This window comes from Aspergillus sclerotioniger, assembly GCF_003184525.1.
Source record: "Aspergillus sclerotioniger CBS 115572 chromosome Unknown BO94scaffold_4, whole genome shotgun sequence".
Taxonomy (NCBI): Eukaryota; Fungi; Ascomycota; class Eurotiomycetes; order Eurotiales; family Aspergillaceae; genus Aspergillus; species Aspergillus sclerotioniger.
Genome location: NW_020290994.1, coordinates 162849 through 186163, shown reverse-complemented (window position 1 = coordinate 186163; position 23315 = coordinate 162849). Strand labels below are relative to the sequence as shown.

The 23315-nt window shown below is 52.9% G+C and overlaps 9 protein-coding genes across 9 annotated transcripts; 4 read left to right on the top strand and 5 right to left on the bottom strand.

Moving 5' to 3' along the window:
• Positions 1–430: 430 nt before the first annotated feature.
• Positions 431–1160, bottom strand: BO94DRAFT_275145 (uncharacterized protein). The gene is made up of 2 exons (XM_025606587.1): positions 941–1160; positions 431–829 (listed from the first exon to the last, which is right to left on the bottom strand). The coding sequence occupies exons 1-2, from the start codon at positions 966–968 to the stop codon at positions 630–632; spliced, it is 228 nt and encodes a 75-aa protein (XP_025471205.1). The 5' UTR covers positions 969–1160; the 3' UTR covers positions 431–629.
• A 1537-nt stretch (positions 1161–2697) lies between these two features.
• atm1 (ATP-binding cassette Fe/S cluster precursor transporter ATM1) lies at positions 2698–5662 on the bottom strand. Its single transcript, XM_025609680.1, has 7 exons — positions 4954–5662; positions 4830–4889; positions 4661–4775; positions 4340–4608; positions 3242–4288; positions 2962–3178; positions 2698–2902 (listed from the first exon to the last, which is right to left on the bottom strand). The coding sequence occupies exons 1-7, from the start codon at positions 5329–5331 to the stop codon at positions 2793–2795; spliced, it is 2196 nt and encodes a 731-aa protein (XP_025471204.1). The 5' UTR covers positions 5332–5662; the 3' UTR covers positions 2698–2792.
• Positions 5663–6411: 749 nt separating this feature from the next.
• BO94DRAFT_457083 (AIM24 family protein) lies at positions 6412–8000 on the top strand (the record flags this gene model as incomplete). The annotated part of the gene is made up of 7 exons (XM_025607728.1): positions 6412–6619; positions 6687–6805; positions 6879–6950; positions 7006–7176; positions 7230–7348; positions 7400–7619; positions 7674–8000. 7 exons carry the CDS (start codon positions 6412–6414, stop codon positions 7998–8000), a joined length of 1236 nt encoding a protein of 411 aa, XP_025471203.1.
• A 107-nt stretch (positions 8001–8107) lies between these two features.
• Positions 8108–10285, top strand: BO94DRAFT_275002 (MCT family MFS transporter). Its single transcript, XM_025606586.1, has 4 exons — positions 8108–8919; positions 9008–9114; positions 9189–9772; positions 9831–10285. Exons 1-4 carry the CDS (start codon positions 8589–8591, stop codon positions 10261–10263), a joined length of 1455 nt encoding a protein of 484 aa, XP_025471202.1. The 5' UTR covers positions 8108–8588; the 3' UTR covers positions 10264–10285.
• Positions 10286–10412: 127 nt separating this feature from the next.
• BO94DRAFT_274887 (kinesin family protein) lies at positions 10413–13212 on the bottom strand. The gene is made up of 3 exons (XM_025606584.1): positions 12835–13212; positions 12369–12778; positions 10413–12312 (listed from the first exon to the last, which is right to left on the bottom strand). Exons 1-3 carry the CDS (start codon positions 13100–13102, stop codon positions 10744–10746), a joined length of 2247 nt encoding a protein of 748 aa, XP_025471201.1. The 5' UTR covers positions 13103–13212; the 3' UTR covers positions 10413–10743.
• On the bottom strand, positions 13186–13839 carry BO94DRAFT_274949 (uncharacterized protein). The gene is made up of 2 exons (XM_025606585.1): positions 13702–13839; positions 13186–13512 (listed from the first exon to the last, which is right to left on the bottom strand). The coding sequence occupies exons 1-2, from the start codon at positions 13719–13721 to the stop codon at positions 13269–13271; spliced, it is 264 nt and encodes an 87-aa protein (XP_025471200.1). The 5' UTR covers positions 13722–13839; the 3' UTR covers positions 13186–13268.
• Positions 13840–14256: 417 nt separating this feature from the next.
• On the top strand, positions 14257–17699 carry BO94DRAFT_531414 (COPII subunit SEC24). The gene is made up of 5 exons (XM_025610895.1): positions 14257–14375; positions 14443–15092; positions 15149–16795; positions 16861–17430; positions 17524–17699. The coding sequence occupies exons 2-5, from the start codon at positions 14556–14558 to the stop codon at positions 17533–17535; spliced, it is 2766 nt and encodes a 921-aa protein (XP_025471199.1). The 5' UTR covers positions 14257–14375; positions 14443–14555; the 3' UTR covers positions 17536–17699.
• Positions 17700–20405: 2706 nt separating this feature from the next.
• On the top strand, positions 20406–21590 carry BO94DRAFT_542734 (mitogen-activated protein kinase; the record flags this gene model as incomplete). The annotated part of the gene is made up of 4 exons (XM_025613104.1): positions 20406–20512; positions 20561–20756; positions 20805–21186; positions 21238–21590. 4 exons carry the CDS (start codon positions 20406–20408, stop codon positions 21588–21590), a joined length of 1038 nt encoding a protein of 345 aa, XP_025471198.1.
• A 157-nt stretch (positions 21591–21747) lies between these two features.
• On the bottom strand, positions 21748–23212 carry BO94DRAFT_531411 (uroporphyrinogen-III synthase HEM4). Its single transcript, XM_025610894.1, has 2 exons — positions 22901–23212; positions 21748–22731 (listed from the first exon to the last, which is right to left on the bottom strand). Exons 1-2 carry the CDS (start codon positions 23166–23168, stop codon positions 22019–22021), a joined length of 981 nt encoding a protein of 326 aa, XP_025471197.1. The 5' UTR covers positions 23169–23212; the 3' UTR covers positions 21748–22018.
• Between the last annotated feature and the right edge of the window lie 103 nt (positions 23213–23315).

Here is a 23315-nt window from a genome sequence, read left to right as displayed (position 1 = left end):
CCTATGTACAGGAAGGCGCATGGGCCTTGAAGCGGCAAAAAAGGGGGTGTGTGAAGAAGTGGTACACCAACAAGTCACAGAACGACTCGCTAATGGGCTTGAGGGGTATGTGAAAGTGCACAAAAGTGACAATGTACAAGTAGTCTGCAGCTTTCAAACTCCAAGAACAGAGTAGGTGTATCAAGACCAGTCGTGGAAAAAAAAAGTGCCAGCAGCCAGAAGAAGCAATCATGCGTAAACCGCGTCAGTAAAATGATACCAAATGACTCCGAAAATAGCCTTAGGAGGAAAATTCCAGCTACCCATTGGACTAATGGCTCGAAACGCGTGTTGATGGTAAGACAGGTCGCGGTCGGATGAGACAGCCAACTGCTCAGACGAGAGCTAACCCAAAACGGTTGATCAAGTATGCAACGCTATTTTTGAAACATCGCGGCCGAATTCGACGTCCGATAAGGAGAACCGAAGAAGGGAAGTAGAGAAAGATAACATGAACTTTTCGCGTTCACTTTCTTCACCCATGAATGGAACAAGGTCAGGTCGTCGCATCCTCGACATGGACATAATGCGGAGGATCAATAGTCGAGCAAAACGAAAAGGACAGCGCTTAAAAGAATCGCGAAAGTACGTCACCGCCAGCGCGAGTCGCCGGACAAGCCCCACGTAGGGGGCTTCCAGTAGCTACCTGTTGAGTGCTTGGAGACGGTCCCTGAAGAGGAGTTCGATCCGTTGACATAGACGTATTCCCCATCGACGTATGTGACCCCTGAGAACGTGCTGCGGTGTTTGCGACGGGCATAACGCTGCTCCAGCCGGTAGAGCTCAATCTCTGTGTACGATCAACGATTAGCACTCTACATTCTTGCAAGGACAGTCGCTGCGGGGCCGATTTTTAGGGTAATGGAGTGATATAGTTGACCAGGGGCCGAGGTAGACATACTTGCTTGCAACTTCTCGATGAAACCCATTGTGTATATGGCGCCTGGAAATAGTCTTGTGCCTCACGAGTAACAATCGCAACGGAGTAGAATCGACCCAGAGATATCCGGGGTTGTGTGTGAATGATTGAGAGATGGTCTTGTCAAGCGTTGTGGTAGTGCGATGGAGTAGTGTGTTGAGGATTCCGGTATGGCTGCACGAAAGCTAATTGATGTGATAACGGTTCGGCAGAGAGGATGTGACACTGCAGACACGAGAGGGGGCGGTCGGCGAGGATAAAAAGGAGGGAATTAGATCCGAGGAGGGGGTAATAAAGACCCGACTAAGAGCACACAGAGGGCTAGTGGACGTTGTGGCGGATGGTGGGAAAGTCTTCATACAAAGAAAGATAGTGCTCCGGGGCTAAGAAATAGTCAAGAAGTCAATGATAAATAAGGCGCCGATAGTGCCCAAGATGGATGGCTGGTGGCCAACAGAGGGGAATAAAGAGAGAGGCTTGTGGAGAAGAATGCAACTATGCAGGAAATCAAGCCACCGATGGTTACGTGCCAATAATGGGGGGGGCGGTCAAGGAAAGAACAGAAAATGCAAGACCGAGATACTATGATACTATGATGAAAGAGACAAAGGAAAGAGAGAAGTACGGAGTAGATAAGAAAGAGAAAGTGAAAGAGCGAGAGACTGAAATGACGGTGGTAGTAATAGTAGTAGTAGGCAACGAATGTGGAAGGAAGGCCCGGCAAACGACGAGGAGTGGGAAAGGAAGGAACGATCGAATCGAACCGAGTCGAGCGCCTGCTTGGAACCGGAACCGCACCGACCAGCAGCACTAACGACCAGTGAGAGGTGGTACGTGGACGGAGCAACGTGGGTTGGGGGAGGGGCGCCCTGAGCCTTCTTGGGCTAGCCAGGGGCCAGCCCGCCTCGATGGTTGGTCCAGTTCGACTTCCCCCTCCGGCCACCGTCAGGTACGGCACTAGTCCGCACCGCTACCAGCACACTACTACTAGACGCCCGTCACGGCAACACAGACAACTGCGATGTTCCCCCAAACCCCTGACTAGAGTCTCTAGAGTCTCTAGACATGGTGAACGGACGCCGGCAGAATCACTAGACGCCTAACTGACTTTCCACGGACTCTGGTACGTGGTCCTTTTGACTGCCTTGGCTACACGCACTATCGTCTTTGATCTTCCGCTATTGGTCTTCCAAAGTGCCAATGCTCCAATGCGACTCTCTTGCTGAGTCTTGCAGTCTTCCAGATGTTCTCGGTCGCGTCTCACACATCACCCAGAGTCTTCATCCCCCACTCCCGCCCGGAGATTTCCTTCTCCTGACGCACGGTTATCTTTATTGCTATTACTGTTAGATTCGGGGAGACAACATTCCAGATTTATCCATCCAGAAGCCATAGGGCTCACCATCAGCACACCAGCTTCCTTCGATCCTGGCTCATGAGCTACCTATCTATCTATCTAGTATCTCTTCCGAGTCCAGCGTCTTATCGCCCTCGGTTCGTGAAGGACCCTCCGTACCAGATCGTGTCGTCGTCTGGTTCGAAGGATACAACCGACCGGGACGCTAAGGCCAGTTTGAATTTGCCGGTGGTTCCGTCTAGATGGCCTTCCATGGCTCCAGTCGGTCTCCCGCCGGGTTCGCTACTCCTACGACTCATTTTGATTGATTGCGCCTTGTCTCCAGCGCTCCTCCACGCCTCCCACGCAGTTTAGTCCAAAGTTTGAATTTACGTAAGACTGTGCTCCATTCCATTGACCAATCCAAAAAGTCTATAGCGCCAAGAATCGAAGAACAGAGAAAGCAAGACAATATCCAAGCACTACTCTATCGGCTGCTTATCGTGGTCGTCGTTCCGAGGCCTGAGTCGCTGCCTCTTGTTCGGCCTCCCCCTCCAGCTCCGCCGCCCGTTCGGATTCCAGGTCATGCGCGAGGGATGTTTCTTGGGCTGTGGCGCACATTAGCTTTCGCGGGCTCCTCCCAATAATCCATCGGCGGGTCTCTTACCATTCCACAACTCGGCGTAGATACCATTCTGCTCCAGAAGGTCGCGATGCGATCCCTTCTCAGCCACTTGCCCCTCCTTCAATACGAGAATCTGATCACAGTCGTAAATCGTCCGCAGTCGATGGGCCACGAACACGCTCGTGCGTTTCTTCTCCTTCAACACACTATTGATGTTCTGCAACAGCGCTTGTTCGGTGTACGTGTCGAGGGCCGAAGTCTACATGTCCATTTTGTTAGCCTGCTGCTATCCAGCGCTCAGCACCCGGATTCTTGAACCTACCGCTTCATCAAAGAACAGAAGCTCGGGGTCTTTCAAGATCAGTCGGGAGATGGCCAGTCGCTGCTTTTCACCACCAGAGATCATCATGCCTCTCTCACCCACGGCTGTCTGATAGCCGTCGGGCAGCTTCTCGATCAGCTCGTGGATGTGTGCGCGCTGCGCCGCCTTGTGGACTTCTTCATCGGTCGCATCAATCCTTCCGTAGCGGATGTTGTGTGCAATGGTGTCATTGAACAGAGGGGTATCTTGAGGCACAACGCCGATGGCTTTGCGAAGACTCTCAACTGTCACATCACGCACGTCTTGACCATCAATGAGGATCCGACCTTCCTGGACATCGTAGTAGCGGAACAGCAGCCTCAGGATGGTGGACTTGCCGCAACCACTGGGTCCAACGATAGCGAACTTCTGACCGGCAGGAATCGTAAAGCTAGCGTTCTTGAGAATGGGTCGTTCCGGGTGGTAGCCGAAGGTGACGTTCTCAAATCGGATCTCACCACCCTGCTTCAGCTCAATCGGCTTGGCATTTGGTCGCTCAGTGATAGTCACGTTGACTTTTTGTAGATTGAAGAGGGTCTCCATATCCAACAAAGACTGACGGAGCTCGCGGTACACAGAACCAAGGAAGTTCAGCGGCACCGAGAGCTGGAATACGAGCTGGTTGACCATGACCAGGTCACCAACAGTCAAACTGCCGCCGGCAACCCCGTTGGCTGCGAGGTACATCATCCCCGCCAGCGCACTCGAGAAGATCATGTTCTGGCCAGAGTTGAGAAAAGCCAGTGATGTCGTGACCTTGATGGAAGCATCCTCGTACGCTTTCAGGGCCTTGTCGTAACGTGCGACTTCAAATTTCTCGTTGTTGAAGTACTTGACAGCCTCGTAGTTGATCAGAGAGTCGACGGCAACCGTGGCACCACGATTGTCGGCGGCATTTGCCTGTTTGCGAAACTTGGTTCGCCAGGCGGTGGTCGCTATCGTAAAAGCAGAGTATGTGACCATAGTCGCAGTGGTGATCGCAGCAAATTGGACGCCATATTGGTAGGTCTAACACAGTCAGTAATATCCAAGTCACAGGTGGACAGGTCTGTGCCATACTAGTATACCGCAAACAAGAGATATTTCCAGAGCAGTGGGCACCACATGGAACACCATGGAAGTCAGCAGGAAACTGATGCCTTTCGTTCCACGGTCAATTGCTCGTGTGAGTCCGCCGGTCTGCCGAGAGAGGTGGAAGTTGAGATCAAGTCGTAACAGGTGCTCGAAAACATTCCGGGCGACCTTGCGGATTGCCTTTTGCGCGACACTAGCGAATACAGCATTTCGCAGTTCTTGGAAAACGGTGGCCCCGATTCTAGTTACACCATCTGGGGATCATTGTTAGACATCATATCTTCCCTGCATATGGGGTTTCCTTACAGGCAATGATCATGGAGCCTGCTACCGTATAAGCAGTCCCGCCAAAGGTCGCAAAGTCCACATTCATAGAATCAACGATGCTTTTGAAGTAGAAAGGTACTTCGACATTCAAGATCTATTGTGCAGGATTAGCACCGACGTAGGAGGACTAGGAAGCAGTGCAAATTACCTTGCCTCCAATCAGTAATGACAGAGCAGTTCCAACACGAAGCTTGGTTCCCCAGTCGTCCTGCATCGTTCCCCATTAGCACCCAATGTGACGACCCCGCTATAACCCCATGAAGCCGCCTCACCTTTGGCCAAAGATATTTTGCCATTTCCTTCATAATTGCCCAGTCTGCCTTCCTCTGTGTCTTAGTCGTCACCGGGGCTTCGCTGAGCAGGTCACGCTTCGGAGTCGCGGTGGTATTCTGAGTACCCTTCGGGCTCTGCGCGACATTGGCAGCGCCTGGTCGAGTAGCGGACGGATCATTAGGATTCGGTGCCTGCAATTTCCCCGCAGGATCCTGAGGGGTCTGGCTCTTCAGCAGTCTTCTGGTGGTCGAGAATGCTCTGAGTTGCAACCCGTAGGAAGCAGACGCCCATGACGTTGGGCGCGGAACGGCCGAAGTGTGGGTTATGAAGCGTCCCGAGGCACGCCAACAAGGCGAGCGGGCCGCCCTGGGCAGCATTGTGGCCGGTATATATTCTTCGCAGCAACCGGTGGTATGTAGGAACCGTCTTTATAGCCAATGGAGCATGGTGGTGGTGGTGAGGCCTTCTGCGCGAATTACCGCCTCTGATGGAGACCGCCGGGTTCGGAGGAAAACGTCGGCGGCGGCGGGGAGAAAGTATGAGGGCGTGGGATGGAGGACCGCGGTGGATTAGGTGGGTATTGGTTGACGACACTCCGAATAGATGGCCATGGATTTAGCATAGAGGATTGAACCAGAAGATAGCGTTATATATAGAGCAGCATTGAGGTGGAAGACTGCAGCGATAGCACCAGGGCACGCAGTTCTGTCGCAATCGCCGATTTCGAGTCCGGCCTTCCAAGACGCCGGTAAATTACGTTACTGTCGATACGCATGCGGCGCGTTCCGTCGACTGCCTTTGCTTCGTTCACAACAACATGCTTCAAGATTGTCAGTTGGCCATCCTAATCGATTCATGCGTGCGCAATTGTCGCGTGTGACTGATGAACCGGGTCTGGGGGTGTCATCTTCGGTAGTCAAAAAGCGCAAGTAATCTATGGCCGTGGAGCAGTACGGTACTGATTCGAACAACGTTTGTTGAGCCTGTCTAGAGTAATTGCTATAGTCTAACGAATCACGCCTCAGGTTATTATGGGGAACTGCTCAATGATTAGTAGAAGTTCATTCTCCTAGATAATAGTATAGATATTTTCAGGATACTTACCTTGTAGACCCGTGAGATAGGTATGACATCAGCGTAAAGCAGCCTGTCACACCAGACCACTATCTACTATAAGACCTAGAGATTCGCATCCAGTTTTGGGCCATCGGATCGCAGTAGACTTACTACGAAGGGTGACCAGAGTTATTGCTCACTCGATCCTTGCTGGGGAGAAGAGCCGAGTGTGACGAAGCGCAGTATCTCATCGAGCTCGCCAGTGCCAAGCCGCAGCCCAGCGCTTGACCCGATCGGGAAGCGTGAATCCGGGCGACGAGAAGAATTACCGCGGAGGACGAGCAATTGCATTCCACTCAGCTTCTCCCCATCTGCACTTCGTTCGGCAGAACCCCTCCATGATGGCATCCGCTCAACCCTGGAGGAGCGCCGCGAGGACTCTGTCATGGACTCGAGTCCTCCCGCCGCGGGTGCGACAAGGGGCATCGCTGCGCCGCGGATGGCAGACCAGATGCGTCCAGATTCGCGCTGCGCCAGCGGAGGAGCCAGCAACGGTCAACGGCGACCATCTCCCTATCTCCAGCACCCCTAGCTCCGCCGAATCAGCCGGTAGGTGTCTATGCCTCCCAGACCCATCTCGAACCGAGCAGTCCTTGCTAACAAGTCGCGAACATAGATGCACGATTCGATGTCATTGGTGCGCCATACTCCCTCCTATCAGTTTCGCTTTCCGCCTCACAGAATCTCTACACCCGACGGGGTACCTTGGTTGGACTGAGTGGGAAAGCGGACAATGTATGCGATGGCTGATTGATCCCCGTCCCGCCCTGTACGCCTCCATCGATTAACGGCTTTGGTATCAATGCAGGTGGTTTCTACCCTGAGCGTTCTAGAACCCTTCCGACGGGCTGTTGTCGGCGTACCATTTCTCTACCAGAAGGTTCGGCGGAATTCCCAAGACCCGAGCGATTGCATGTTAATTGACATCCGAGTAGGTGTCTTCGGCAAGTCCGGTGACAGCCTTGGTCTCCGTGCGCTCTCCTAATACGTCCTTTGCGGTCGTTCACCTGAATGGCTCTGTGGATTGGATGGTGGCCCAGAGGCGGGCATTGCTTGCATGGACTGGTCGCTCGCTCTCTATCCGCCCGACTATCAACACAAGCTTGGTTCGTTCGACCTTGGCTTGCTCTTGTCTCAAAGGCTAGACTAACTTGCGAAGAGTCTTGCCCACTGGGGTAGCTCTGAGGTCACAGGTCGAGGACTGTTGGCATTGGTCGGCAATGGTCAACTATATTCCGTTGAGCTCAAGGCTGGAGAGCAATATGTTGTTCATCCAAGGTAAACATGCTGTTTCGTTACGAGGGGGCGGCCTTTGCTAACGTTATATAGCAATGTCGTCGCCTACACCGTATCCTCTAACCCCCCACGTCCTTACCGCTTCAAGTCTACGACCTTGAGGTTCCAGGTTCCAGGCCTTAAGAGCCTTCCGGCCTTCATTCAGGGCTCCAAATTCATCCAGGACATGTCGGAATCGAACACATGGAAAACGACCATGAAGATCGTCCACAGGCTCCGTACGTGGTCTCGGATGACCATCTGGGGAGATCGGGTATGAATCCTCCCGCGAGATCTGCAAACAAAGTGCTAACGCGAATGTACACAGTTATTCCTTCAATTCGATGGACCCTCGACCATTCTTCTACAGACCCGTGGTCCTCGTATCAACGAGGTATTGACCACTCAAGAAGTTAACGAACTTGCCAGCGCGCCCAGAGGCTTGACCATTGGCCCGGCAAAGCCTACTGAGGAAAATCGTCAAACAACAGCAGAAGACGAGTATAGGAAAGCTGCCGAGGAGTCCGTCAATGCTGGACCAGGACCATCAAGGACAGTGGAAGCCTTGACCAATGAGGTCAAGGGTACGTCTCAAAGCGTTGCCACCATGACCAAGGATGGCAAGGTGATCTTCGAGAAGCCGGGGCAGAATTGAGTTGCCTGATACCGCATAGATCAAGAGCCCACCATCCAGGTACCTGTTTTATTTGTTTCATTGCAGGCTCAATGTACTATAGACAATAGCTTGTGTCCGATCACACACCTACTCTACGTGGGACTTCTTTTTCCCTAACTTATTATGTTTGCCTGATCTGGATCGAATTGAAGCATTTCCTACCTTGCGTTGTCTTAAAATCCTAGCCAACAGGCCCTCGCGTACAAGCCGACTGACAAGTTGTGGGGGTTCCATGAATGAAGGGCTCGCAAGGGGCCCCCTCGTGCGCTTCAATGTCTCACAGCAAAAACGTTCCTTGATTCCATGCCAAGGTCCCCCTGGCGGAATGTTGATAGGAAACACACCGCTGGTCGACTCTTTTTACTTGACATCCTCACCACAATTGTGTGGATCCCGAGCCGCACATTGTTATCGTTGGACTCAAGGCCCAGATCTTTCTATTGAATTCTCGTGGGCTTCGCATCACCCCCTCGGTCTTTGCGGAGTAATTCTTGCTCGCTCAAATCGGATAAATACATTTGCCTCTTGGTGTACGGAGTACGGGCGGCGATCCTATTCGCTGCAGAAATGACAATGCAACCCAACGAGGTCAATCCAGTCCGCGATACAATCGAAACAGATGCTAAAGAGCCCCTCCATGAGCCAGTCTCTGCTTCAAGCACCAGCGAAGATGCAGAGGCGATTAAAAACGAGCATCTGCATCTCAGCAGACAGTGTTCTCTCGGAGGAAAGCATGAAACGAATGGTGAAGCGGGTGATGCTTCAGAGAAACCAGGCGCCGTTTCCCAGGACCAGCAGGAGCCAGCAATCGATGGACCCCCCGATAGCGGATATACAGCATGGATGACTGTCGTGGGAGGGTTCTGCAGCATGTTCGTCAGTTTTGGCTGGACTAATTGTCGGTGCACTCGAATCTAAGGCTCCAATTAACAAGATACATCCAATACTAGGAGCTTTGAAATGCTGTTGCTAACACGAAAGTCTAGGCATGGGTATATTCATCGACTACTACCAAACCCATCAGCTGAGCAACCTGTCCACCAGCTCAATAACATGGGTCACCTCGTTAATGACGTTCATGATGTTCTTCGGGGTCCGTTTCTCTACAACCCTAACCGAACCACCATCAACCGGAATCGCTGACACGCAGCTTTCACCAACTCATAGGGCCCATTCGTAGGTATATTGTTCGACAACTACGGTCCACGCTACATCATCCTCGGAGGCACCATCCTACACGTCCTCGGTATCATGATGACCTCCATCTCCACAGAATACTACCAGATCCTCCTGGCGCAAGGCATCTGCAGCCCCATAGGAACCAGCGCTCTCTTCCACGCCAGCATCAACTCCATAAGCACCTGGTTTCGTCAACGTCGCGCCGTCGCCCTAGGCATCGCGACCAGCGGCGCCAGTCTCGGCGGCGTAATCCTCCCCATCATGCTGACCCGACTCTTCAACCTCCTCGGTTTCGGCTGGGCAATGAGAATCTGCGGCTTCCTAATCCTCTTCCTCCTAATCATCACCAACTTCACCATGAAATCGCGCCTCGTCCATCGCCGAAAACAATTCCGTCTCATGGACTTCATCCGTCCCCTCCGCGAACTCCCCTTCATCCTGACCACCGCCGGAACCTTCTGCTTCTTCTGGGGCATGTTCCTCCCCTTCTCATTCATCCCCTCCCAAGCCGAACGATACGGCATGTCCTCCACCCTAGCCGCATACCTAATCCCCATCCTCAACGCCGCCAGGTAAGCCTCTCCCCTCCCCACCAAGTCCCTCAATAGCCCCCCAATAACAAACCACCAGCACCCCCGGCCGCATCATCCCCACCTACCTCGCCGACCTCTTCGGCCGCTTCAACCTCATGATCCTAATGACCCTACTGTCGGGAATCCTCGTCGTCGCTCTCTGGCTCCCCAGCCACGGAAACGCCCCCGCCATTGTTTTCAGCGCCCTCTACGGCTTCTCCTCCGGCACTGTCGTCTCCCTAGCCCCCGCCCTGGTAGCTCAGATCTCTGAGATCCGGGAAATTGGTGTCCGCAGCGGCACGTATTTCTTCATTGTCTCGTTTGCTGCGTTGACGGGGACGCCGATTGCTGGGGCTTTGTTGCCGGATCCGTTGCATGGGTCGTATACGAAATTGTTTATCTTTTGTGCGGTGGTGATGTTTGCGGGTTGTGGGTTTTATTTTCTTGCGAAGGTGAGGATGATGGGGTGGGGAGTTTGGAGTAAGGTGTGATTTGATTTGATTTGGTTTGGGTTGGTGAGGGGGTGTGGTGTGGTGAGATAGAGGGGGTTGGGGTATAGGGTGGGGTTGGGAGGGGAAGTTGGAGGATGATATAGTAGACCATGAGAGAGGTGGGTAAGGAAAAATGAGAATCATGTACGGTGGGCATCTTATCGATTCGGTGCTATGGTATGACTATATACATGCTATACTTAGACAGAGTATCTTCAAAACAAATGTGTATCACGCAGAGCAGATTGCCAGACAATTCAATTCTCTCAACTCCTGAACACCCTCGCTTGATGGCAGTGACAAATCACATAGAGAAAGCAAGTACAATGAAGGGGTAAACGTAACGAGAACGAGGCAGCCCAGGGAATGATATCAACCAATCAGAAAGGAAATGCAACAAGGCAGGCAGGCAGAAATGTATATATAAATGATGTCCCCGACTCCGGAAATGCAGCTGTTAACAATCAACGCCTGTACTGTTTAGACCAGGACTCCGTTTCGCATGCTTTGGACGCTCTTTAGGCCGACGCCCTTGAGCTTGCTCAATTCTGCAAGACTGTTGATGTGGACACGTGCTTCGTCGTCGGGACAGGCTGTGTGCTGGTCCATCTCGCATAGGCAGTCGACGATGGCCTCGGCTTTCTTGACGCCGACGCCTTTCAGCAGCTTGATCTGGCTGATGTCTCGGGAGTTGATGATGGAAAGGAGGTGGATGGTTCTGGGGGAGGGCGGTTGCTCATTGATATCAGCGTCATCATCCATAGGGGTCTTGGTCCTCGTGCGCTTCTTGCGTCTTGAATGAGCAATTTCTTCGAGGTCCTCGTCGCTGAATTGTTCGAGGGCTTCTTCCTGTTGTTCCTCATAGTCCGCGTCGGAGTCCTCGGCGAAACGCTTGAGGTTGGTCTTGGCGGGTTGCTTCTTGATAGACAGCATGCTGCCAAGCTCCCGCTTTGCTCCTGGAATGGCAATGGTGCCGGTGGTGTCGGTGTCCTCGCGGGATTTGCCCTGCATGCGCTCCTTCAAGGTGGAGATCTTCTTGGATAGCTTCTCGTTATTAGGGAAGTAAGGAAGCGCTAGCTGGTACATCCTCAGCGCGAAACTGTCCTCACCACGGGCTTGGTGTTGCTTGGCCATGAGCAAGTACGATAAGCCTTCAGCTCTTGCGTCTTCGGTGCCCTCTATACGTTGCTCAAGGAGCTCCAAGCGCCGTTGAACCTGCTTGTTGAGTTCGCGGACCTGCGTTTGCCTCGATTGTTCGCTGACTGCTCGTACAGCCAGGATTTCTTCAACCTTTTTCTCCACCATCTCCTCGATCTTAGCCGCGGAGATATCATCGTAATGGTTTTGTGGCTGGTGCGCAGGTTGGGTGAGACGAGTGGGCTTTGATGAAAGTCGCGAGATATCGGAGCTCAGAGAAGTTCGCTTGGGGGCGTCGGGCTTCTTGAACTGCGCCATGATTCTCGGGTGTGATTTATCCGAATAGACATGGAAGGCCTTCGCAGGCTTCTCGAGTGTCTTGGTCGTGTCCTTGTCCTTGACTACAGTAGTAAGGTTCACGTTCACCGAAGCTGTCAGTGGTCGCAGAGGTTGCCGCTGGGTAGTCATCGAAGGACGCGGCGCCGGTCGTGGAGGCCCCTTGAACATCGGTTCATTTTCCACCTCGCGCACTTCGATCTTCTTCGTGCGGTTGGCGAAATTGAGCGAGCTTATTGTGTCCAGATGATAGGACCTGACCGGCGCAAGGTTGAGGATCATCACAGTGAGCCCATTGTTCTGACCTAGGGACAGAATCCTCGTCATCTTCGACTCTCGGTATGGTATCCTCGAGTGCTTCTTGCTGATTGCCTCCACGCACTGAGCCAGGACGAAAAGGCTCTTGTTGATACTAGCTGACTCAACCATGCGCTCTTTATCATTGTCTGTCCGGCGGTTATCCTCAGAGCCAGCAAGGTCAATAGCAGATGCAGTGCTAATGCGCGTTTTATCCCCGGTGCTGACCGCGACCCGCACGCAGAGGATGGCATGAGACCGCGATGAGTGAGCATTCAGCTATAGCAACGTTAGTATCTTGCTTACTTGCTGCAGTGACCAGTGCGGATGCAAACCTTCGTCGCAGATGTGGATCTGTTGGTATTGGCTTGATCATATAGGCTTTCAAATTCCTTCAGACTGTGGCACGGCCTCTCCGTCAAACCCACGACAACTGTCTTCCCGCCGTTGTCTCGAAGAGGTAGTCCCGCCAGTGTTCTCTTTTCCGGAGGTTCAAATAGATCGAAGACCTTGTCGTTGTAGATTTCGTAATAGCTTAGGGAGACATTGACTGAGGTTTCTCCGCCACTGTCCTTCTCCATCTTTCGGCTGCGCCTGTATATACTGCTCAGGAGGCGGGGGATGGCGCCACGATCAGCCAGGCTTTTACCGCCTCGCATTGTGTGCGTCTTTCCAGTCCCAGTGACTCCGTATGCGAATAGCGTTACATCGAAGCCGTTGAAAAGGTGCTTGACAGTAGGAGCAACTGCGCACTGGTCAGTATATTGTTTGCGTTTTGAGGCGACTAGCTGTGTCACGAACCCTCTGCATCGAAGAGCTCCTGCTGGGAAGCCTCCGCATCATAGACAGCATTGAATTGAAACGAGTACTCTTCGCCTTCATTCTTCGGGTTTGGGATCCGTACGAGGGTATCCCTATCCCTAAGAGCCGCCAGTGCTCCTTTCTCCTCGGAAGTTTTGTCGCTCTTGCCAGGCACTGCCTGGGTTGATGAACCCGTACGCAGGATGACATCCAACTCCCGTTCCGATTTCAGAAGAGGACGAACCCGCGCAACTACCCGGACGCTCATCGTGTATAGGTTGTGTGAAATCGGATTTAAGGCTTTAGATGTAATTTCGGGACTTCGTCCTATCCTCGCCTAACCCAATCCTATCGATCAATTGGTGTATCAAGACTTATGGTGGACGCATAAGAATGATGTTGACTGGTCGCAAATAGAGACCGAAAATGAGCAGCTAAACCTTGCAGGTCAAGCTGCCGTCGACGTATCTCGCACTTTGAAATTCGAAAATGTCGATCGCTAAATTGACAACCCGTTCAATGGATGTACTCCAGAGAGCAATTAGCATAAAAAAAACAGAGGAAGCAAGGCAGAAAACAACAACAGAAAGCAACTTGGGGGCGGGGAAGCCTGTGCAAGAGGATTGTAGATGGAGATGCCCACTGGGAATGAACAGGGATAGCTTCGTTGTGGTGCGACTGCCAGCGGTCAGCGTTGTTGGCACGGCAACCTCCCACGTTCGCCGACCCCAGGCATCCCACCCGACCAGTTCGGGGTGGAATCTCGTGCATCGTCAATGCTTTCTTTTTCAGGCTCTTTTCATTCATTGTTTCTTTTTTCTGACTTGCAGAATCAGGGTTCGGAATGCCCGTGTGTGATGAATGTACCTATGCCACTCAAGAATCATGTGTACAGTTACTATGTGATTTCAAAGCCATTCAGCAATATAGAATATATCACTGTGTGTAAGCGCTTGATAGGAGTTATTGAAGTCAGTCATCAATAAAGGGTACGAAAATAGTGAGCAGGGTGTATTCAAGAGACCTGTAAAGGGTATTGGCCTCATGTTGGAGCTGACAGTAGTAAGTACATAGATGGTAAGCAGGAGATGGATAGGTATGTGAAGTCTCCTTTTGGGTGAGTATGAGATCATATGTACCAGGCAGATGCCGCACTCCCACACAGCTCCAGGTATCTATCACCATCACAACACTACCACCACCAGAATCTGCAAATTGGACAATTCATTATGTCCTTCATCTTTCTTTTTGTACAGTGATGCACCCTGTTGCAAAATGTCCACCAACGCAGTGCTGCCAGTGGCCGCCTCCAGCAAGTGTTTGAGAGTCGGCTAGGCCGCGGGGTGCTGATTGGCCGAGGCGAGGCAGCCGCAAAGGCCACCGTACACCATCCTCCATCATTCATCGTCGCCTTTCCGCTCCCACAGCTACCCCAACTCCTTCTGGACACCTCGTCTGCTCCCAGAGTGTGGCCTTGACGTGCTTTACTTCTGGAACTGGAACAGTTGCGTGCTTGCGATCCGGTAAATTATTGGTTGTTAGTATGCACACCTCCCAGCCTCCATTCCCCTTTCTACCATCCATGTTGAATGTTGACCGACGATCCAGTGAGCCTATAGCGATTTACCCGATATTCGCACACCCTTGAGATCGCCCCTTAACGACCCCTCGGGAAACCACAAACCACTCTCCTAATAGTCGCTAAACACACACAATCCTCCATGGCAGCACCGCAAGGGGGCTACCCTCCCCAGGAAGGGTACGGTCAGCCTGTCGGTTATGGATCTCCCACTCAACAGCCCGCGGGGTTGGCCCCTGGTGCCCCCGCCCAAGGCCAAGCTGGAGGTCGGAAGAAGCGAGTCTATGCCGGAGAAGCTTTTGATTTCGGTTCCGGTGCCAATGCTGCCCTAGGGGGTCAGTTGCCGGCCGGTGGCAGCTATGGAGCATACCCGCCGCAACCACAAGCTGCGGGATACCAGCAGCCTGCGTATGGGGCGGACCCAGCCCAGATGCAGCCTGTGGCCCCAGGATATGGAGCGCCTGCCAGCCCTCAAGTCGCACAGATGACCCAGCAGTTTGGTGCAATGGGCATGACTGATCCCCACCTCCTGCCACCGCAGCCGGTCGCTCAAGCTCCTCAGGCTCAAGCCCCTCGGGCTGTTCCCCTCAACCAGCTCTACCCAACCGATCTCTTAACTCAGCCATTCAATGTTGCCGAGCTCGACTACCCGCCACCTCCCATTGTTCTACCGCCCGGTGTACGTCTTCAGGGTGTCTTTGGTTGCGAAGTAGTGGATTGCTGACCTGTTGGCAGACTAGCGTTTATCCTGGACCCTATGCCAACTGCCCTCCGAAATACGTTCGCTCAACCCTGAATGCCGTCCCAACTACACACTCACTTCTGAAGAAGTCGAAGTTGCCGTTCGCTCTCGTCATCCAGCCATACGCAGCTCTTCATGACTCGGAAGACCCGGTCCCCGTTGTCCCCGACCAAGTCATCTCGCGTTGCCGCCGCTGCCGATCCTACATTAATCCTTTCGTGACATTCCTCGACCATGGGCACCGCTGGCGTTGCAACATGTGCAACTTGACAAACGACGTACCTCAGGCCTTTGATTGGGACACCGCTCTGCAGAAGCCGGCGGACAGGTCATTGAGACCCGACCTCAACCATGCAGTCGTTGAATTCGTTGCTCCCCAGGAATATATGGTCCGCCCCCCGCAGCCGCTCGTCTATCTTTTCTTGATCGATGTGAGTTACGCATCTGTCACAAACGGGCTTCTAGCCACGACTGCTCGGTGCATTAAGGAGAGCCTTGACCGGATCCCTAATGCGGACCGTCGGACACGACTGGGATTCATCGCGGTCGACTCAAGCCTCCATTACTTCAGCATCCCTAGGGATGGATCGGAGAACTCAGACCCCAGGATGTTGGTTATCAGTGATCTGGATGAGCCTTTCCTTCCCATTCCCGGCGATCTTCTGGTGACTCTGAGCGAATGCCGTGAGAATATTGAGGTCTTCCTCGATAAGCTGCAAGAGATGTTCCAGAACAACCAGAGCAACTCCTGCGCCATGGGATCTGCCCTGCGCGCTGGATACAAGCTCATTTCTCCCGTGGGAGGCAAAATGACCGTTCTCAGTTCGTCTCTGCCTAACATCGGCCATGGATCGTTGACCATGAGAGAGGACAAGAAGGTTCTTGGCACTAGCAAAGAGAGCAGTCTGCTGCAGACCGCCAACAGCTTTTACAAGAGTTTCGCCGTCGAGTGCTCAAAGTCGCAGGTCTCAGTTGATATGTTCTTGTTCTCCTCGCAATATCAGGACGTTGCGTCTCTCAGTAACCTGCCCAGATACACCGGTGGTCAGACTTACTTCTATCCCGGATGGAACGCCGCTCGTCCGGAGGATGCGATCAAGTTTGCTCGTGAATTTTCCGATTACCTCTCTTCCGAGATTGGCCTGGAGGCTGTGCTCCGTGTCCGTGCCACCACGGGTCTGCGTATGAACACCTTCTACGGCAACTTCTTCAACCGCAGCTCCGATCTGTGTGCCTTCCCTGCCTTCCCCCGCGACCAAGCGTACGTCGTTGAAGTCGCGATTGACGAGACCGTCACGAAACCCGTTGTCTGCCTGCAGACCGCGGTCCTGCACACTACATGCAACGGCGAGAGGAGAATCCGCGTGTTGACTTTGGCACTCCCCACGACTCAGAATCTGGCCGATGTCTACGCCTCCGCGGATCAACAAGCAGTTGCTACGTACTTCAGCCACAAGGCCGTTGAGCGGGCGCTTGGAAGTGGTCTGGAACCTGCCCGGGAGGCTCTACAGGCCAAGGCCGTAGAGTTGCTGTCGACCTACCGGAAAGAACTGGCAGGAGGCAGCGTCAGCGGCGGTGGTCTCCAGTTCCCCGCTAACCTGAGAGGGTTGCCAGTCCTATTCCTCGCCATGATCAAAAACGTAAGACCCCTTTGTATTTCCAACCCAGTTGGACCGTCTGGTCGCGATTGACTGACATTGTTTAGCTTGGTCTTCGGAAATCCGCGCAAATACCCACCGACATGCGCTCTGCTGCTCTCTGCTTGCTCTCGACGCTTCCCCTCCCTCTCCTCATGCAGTATATCTACCCTAAGATGTATTCCCTCCACGATATGCCGGACACGGCCGGATTACCCGATGAGCAGACCGGCGAGATTGTCCTTCCTCCACCGATCAACCTGGCATCCGAGCGTATTGTTCCCTATGGTCTCTACCTCATCGACGATGGCCAGACACAGTTCCTGTGGGTCGGACGCGATGCGGTCCCTCAGCTGATCGAAGATGTCTTTGGTCTGTCGGATAAGTCGCAACTTCGGGTGGGCAAGCAGAACCTGCCCGATGTCGACAACGAGTTTAACCAGCGGGTGCGGGCGGTGCTCGAGAAGAGCCGGGATCACCGGTCGAAGGGGGTTGGCAGCATTGCGGTGCCACACCTATATGTGGTCAAGGAGGACGGAGAGCCTGGTCTCCGCTTATGGGCGCAGACCATGCTGGTTGAGGACCGTGCTGACCAGAGCGTCAGCCTGGTGCAATGGATGGGCTCGCTGCGGGAAAAGGTTTGATTGCCCCGTTTTCTAAGCGCTCTACCGTCATCGACACCTAGTTCATACTGGAGTCAATCGGACTGACGAGCTTGAACACGCCTACAGGTTGTTCAGTAATGATAAGCTTCTCGATTTTGGTAAATTATACGGAGATACTTCAATACATTCCCAGTGTTTATGTCTTGTTTGGCGGTGTCGTTGTAAATTATCCCTCTGCTGCTGTTCGGTGTCTGCCTGGAATGCAATTACGGCACAGGACTTTGCCCGTGGCCTATACTATCCAATGCCCTGCATTATCAGGGATACTTGCTGCAAACTTAGGCGCCTTGTAGCCCCAGCCTGGTTCTTACGCTATTTGGTCAGGTCTAAAGTGCGCCCGCACACACCGTTAGAAACCAACACATCGATAGTCATTTCCGTTTGGGGTACCTGACCATAAGTACGGAGTACCTATGCGCTCTTTATTTCCGTGTCTCCACTTTTGGCTGTTGACCCCCCTCCGGCAAAAACAAGGTTACAAACTCAACTAAGGCTACATTTGGGCCAGGGGGGCCTGTGATAGCGAGAACTTGCATTGGCCCGGGCGTCTGTTTGGCCGATCATGCAGTGTAAACTTTAGATCACAGCTTAGTATGGGCGGGCAGGGGGACATGGCTGGAAGGAATGGGCGAATGGGGGACCAGAACGACGGTACAACATGCGGAAGGATGGGAGCAGTCACCAGCCCACGGGCGAAATCATGACAAGGGCAGAGGGAGAGAATGTGATGAGTTGTGATGAATTAGGGCGGGTGGGCAGTAGCGTGATGGCACTGCCCCCTCCACTTGGAGAGGGTAGGGTGTCCAATTTATCTGTGCGGTGGTGAGCGTGAATGTGATTAGCAGATCCTGGGCGAGGGCCCGTGGGACCCGTGGTGTGTGAGGTTGGCGCTGTGCGTCTCGCCTGGGCGGAGAAGCGTTGAAACACTGGTCGAGACGTAGTCTCCGAGCCAGAGGGGAACCGAGAGGGGTCGCCCCATCCAGGTGATTGACGGCCACGTTAGATGACAGGATGAAGGAGGGCCAGGTTGATCGACTGTGAGGCTGTCCGGGCTGGTGGATGGGCCATGGGGGGAAGACTTGGCAGGTGTCTGGAGAGAGTTCTCCTACTTGATTGAGTAGCTTGTATGCGATGACTGCCTGGAGGAGGTAGGTAGTATCTAGTCAGTAGTACTCCGTAGTTTGGGGTCGAACTAGTTGGAACTGGGGAGGACCACCGGCAATACCTAATGAGGATGAAATGAAGCCGGGTTTGGGATTGATGGGAGAAGAGGGGGAGAGTCATCAGGTTGGTTGGAGGATAGATCATATAGGAAATTAGAGGTGGGATTCTCATCTGCTTTGCTACATTACTGTTATTGATGATGATAATGGGTGAAGAGAAGTTGGTGGTGTTCCTGGTGGACCGGAAAAGATGGATCAGGCACACACGTACGGTACGGTACATCCATGGGTGGTGTTAGTTAACAACTGTTCAATAGTTAAATAACCAACTAACTAACTAACTAATAATCAGCCTTTGCCGCTGATTCATCCCAGCGTTGCTCCCAACCCCCCTTTAACTCTCGGGCTTTCCCACTGCTTCAACCATTGTTGGACCGTTGCTATAATTATTCGACCTGGCCTGGCGACTCCATCCACTGCGGCGACCCCTCTCGTGGCTTATCTGCTATCGACCCTCGTTCCTTGGGTCGGCTCCTCCCTCTATCGATAACTTGCTCCACGTTTCGGGGCCCTCTACGCATCCTGATTCCTGAGATTGGGTAGGTTCTGGCTAGCCTTTCTTTGCGTTGGTGATGTGCAGCGAGAGAAAGGGGAGAATCCCAAAGACTGTTTTTTGACCTTCTATTCTACCTACCTACCTACCTTCTGGAGGGTTTTCACTGACACCGCTGCTCCCTGGCTCTCCTCATCTCGTTTCCCCTCTATCGCTGCCCCACCCCACTCTGGCCGATCCGCGCCCGGTTTATTAACTTCCTACTACGTACACTAGTGCCCTGATTGATTCCTACTACGGCGTTGACTATTGCTCTTGTGTCTCTCCATCCCCTCCACATCTCTCCAACTGTTGCTGTCTTTTTTCCACCCCCAGCTCTGCGCTGCTGCCTCAAACTGCCCCTGGTGTGTTTCTGTTGGCCATTCGAGAAGCTCAAAGAACCCTTTGAAACTGACCATCGCGGGATGCACAGCACATGATAAGAGGGAAACGCATACAACGGAATTAAAAATAGAACGGAACTGTGAAACACCAGACGAGAGTGAAAATAGACCTCAACATTGGTAAGTCCCGTCTCCTTTTCGGAACCATCCTGGCTTGACGTGATGGTTCAAAAAGGCCCTCCTCTCGTGCTCGGTCTCAATCACTGACATCCTCATCTCTCCCCCCAGAATATCAGAGACGGTCACCGCAAGCGCTGCTGAACGGTTCACCTTCTGCCTCTGCGTCTGACTATCGACCGCCCTGGTCCGCGATCCTGCTTTAGATCCCTCGCATCCGAACGTACAGCGCCTCCGGAACACCTGGCGGCAACTTGCGGGTCCCTGTGGTTTCGATTGCAGACACGCGCTGTACCCCGCTTCCGATCCTTGACAGGTCCCGAACGACTGTCACTCGCCCAACACTCGCGCCCTAGCATGCGCTGTTGTTCTACTTAGGCCACCAACACACCCAACACAAACCGAGGGCCCTCCTGTAAGCGCTATGCCCGGTGTCTGTTACTTGAACGTGTGATTGGTGTCGGTGTTACTTATGGGTCACCCTTGTTGCTGCATGTGACAGACTCCTACCACAGCGGATCCGATCCTAGAATAGGCCTACCGTGGTCGCTTCACTCAAGACGGTATCCATGAGGTGTGATGAGATAGTCTACCGAGCAAGGGGCCGAACACATCGACATCTGCGGTCATTGACGTCGGCTGACATCTGTTTAGCTCTAATATACCGCAAGAATGGTGCAACAACCCCCTCAAGGGGGATCACGAAAGATCTCCTTCAACGTTTCGGATCAATATGAGATTCAGGACGTCATTGGCGAGGGAGCCTACGGTGTCGTATGGTGAGTCTTGTTCAGAAGAGTCGTTGATTGTTGCTAATCGAACCGAAGCTCTGCTATCCACAAGCCGTCCGGCCAAAAGGTGGCCATCAAGAAGATCACTCCGTTCGATCACTCTATGTTCTGCCTGCGAACCCTGCGTGAAATGAAACTGCTGCGCTACTTCAACCATGAGAATATCATCTCCATCTTGGATATCCAAAGACCTCGGAACTACGAGAGTTTCAACGAGGTGTACCTGATCCAGGTACGCTCGATTACAGAAACCCTGAAGAAGGTAGACTGACGTATCTAGGAACTTATGGAAACGGATATGCACCGGGTTATTCGTACCCAAGACCTCTCCGACGACCATTGCCAATATTTCATCTACCAGACCCTGCGTGCGCTGAAAGCTATGCACTCCGCAAACGTCCTCCACCGTGATCTAAAACCGTCGAACCTTCTCCTCAACGCGAACTGCGATCTGAAAGTGTGTGACTTTGGTCTGGCCCGGTCAGCCGCATCGACCGATGACAACTCGGGATTCATGACGGAATACGTCGCAACGCGGTGGTACCGTGCCCCGGAAATCATGTTAACATTCAAGGAATACACCAAGGCTATTGATGTCTGGAGTGTTGGTTGTATCCTGGCAGAGATGCTCAGCGGGAAGCCGCTTTTCCCCGGAAAGGACTGTAAGTGGATAGGGCTGGTGTCATGGCAGCAGAACTAATGTTGAATGACAGACCACCACCAACTAACTCTGATTCTCGATGTTCTCGGCACACCGACCATGGAGGACTACTACGGCATCAAGTCTCGCCGGGCCCGCGAGTACATTCGCTCGCTTCCCTTCAAGAAGAAGATCCCCTTCCGGGCAATGTTCCCGAAGAGCAACGACCTGGCACTGGATCTTCTGGAGAAGCTCCTGGCCTTCAACCCAGCGAAGCGCATCACCGTCGAAGAGGCGCTGCGCCATCCGTACCTCGAGCCGTACCACGACCCCGATGATGAGCCGACAGCGCCACCGATCCCCGAAGGGTTCTTCGACTTTGACAAGAACAAGGACGCGCTCAGCAAGGAGCAATTGAAGCGTTAGTGTGCCTGCATCTTGTGATCTCGAACCTTACTGACATGCACGCAGTCCTAATCTACGAGGAGATTATGCGGTAGACGGCTTCATGAACCGATTGCAATTGATACACCCCTGACATGGAATACAGACGGCAAAGCCTGATATGATGGGACGGAGTTGACGTATGCACATACCACCAGGATGCATGGAAGAACGGGCGGGGCCACAGGCACTCCGGCCTGGCGGAATAATTTGTTGGATTGGCCCATTGACTGCGGCATCTCGTGAGTTGATGTTGATGTGGAAAGTGGTCTGACAGTTTCAGCGATAGTCCAGCTCCTGAATTTTCGTCCATATGTTAGCGTCTTGAATGCAATATAGACCTGAAACATGACTTAGCACAAATTATGGGTATACGACTATCATACAGCCCCCACCCACTTCATACTCCCTCATAAACCCCTCTTGGCCCTCCACTCTTTCATAAACCTCTCGATCCCCTTCCCCACTCCCTCGGGGCTCGGCTTCTCAGCACAAACATCCGCCTCGAACCCGAACTTATCCCTCAGGTAATCCCTCGTCGTCGGCCCGATCGTCGCCACAAAGAACCTCCTCTCTTCCCCCCCTTCGTTCCTCTCACTTCCACCCTGACCCTGACCCTGACTATTACCCAACAAACCCAACCCCTTCAACATCCCCTCTCCCCCTGTCGGCGAAAACACAACCACCCAAACCACCCACCCCTCCCCATCCCCCTCCTCTATTATCCTCTTTATAACCGCCCTCTCCCTCTCCACCCTCGCCCCAAACATCTCCTCAAACCCCGTCATCACACCGGTCTCATAAACCACTACCTCCTCAACACCGATCCGTTCCGCGGCAGGCAGACCATCATCCATTAACGTCTTGGGAATGATATCTCGTCGTTGTTCACCGACAAGAAAGAGGAGGGGCGGTTTGGCAACAGAAGATGAAGGGTCAGGATATAGCGAATTGTAATGCTCCAAAATGAATCGCGCTAGATTTTCTCCATTCCCGGTATCTTTCCCATGAATATGTGCTTTCGGTAAATGGGGAAGGATCAGCGATGTGAGGGTTCGATGTGTTGCGGGGCCGACGGTGTAGATTGGGATTTGGAGGGTTTGGAGTTGCGTTTTGGTTGCGCCTATTCGTCGATTTACTCATTAGTATACTTCTTCTTCTTCTTCTTCTTCTTCTTCTTCTTCTTCTTCTGCTTCTGCTTCTGCTTCTTTCTCGTGTATACATATGAATGTATACATATGCACGAGCAGTAACAACAATAATGAGGGGCAACGCGGGGAAATCAAACACACCATCAATCTTCCCCAACACCGACGCAAAAGCCTCCACAGCTCTCTGACTAGTAAATATCAACCCCCCATATTTCCTCCCGGGGCCGGGAATCAACGCCCCAGAGGTGAGTTGTGAGCGAATGGATTGGAGGTTCGGGACGTGGAAGTGGTGTTCGAGGACGGGGATGAAGGTCGGAGTGTAGTTGTTTTGGATGAAGAATTCGTCGTAGCCGTCGTTGGGGATGGATTTGGTTTTTAGGAGGAGGATTGAGGGGGTTGGTTCGTCCATTGTCGTGATGGTGGTGGGTGCGGAAGAGGAGGAGTGCGGAGGAGGGGGAGGTATAGCTTGTAGCTAGATAGAATGGCTGGATAGGTGAGGGAGGGACCGGACGGGACTACTCATTTCCGGTTTAGGTGTAATCCGGTGCCGCTTTTA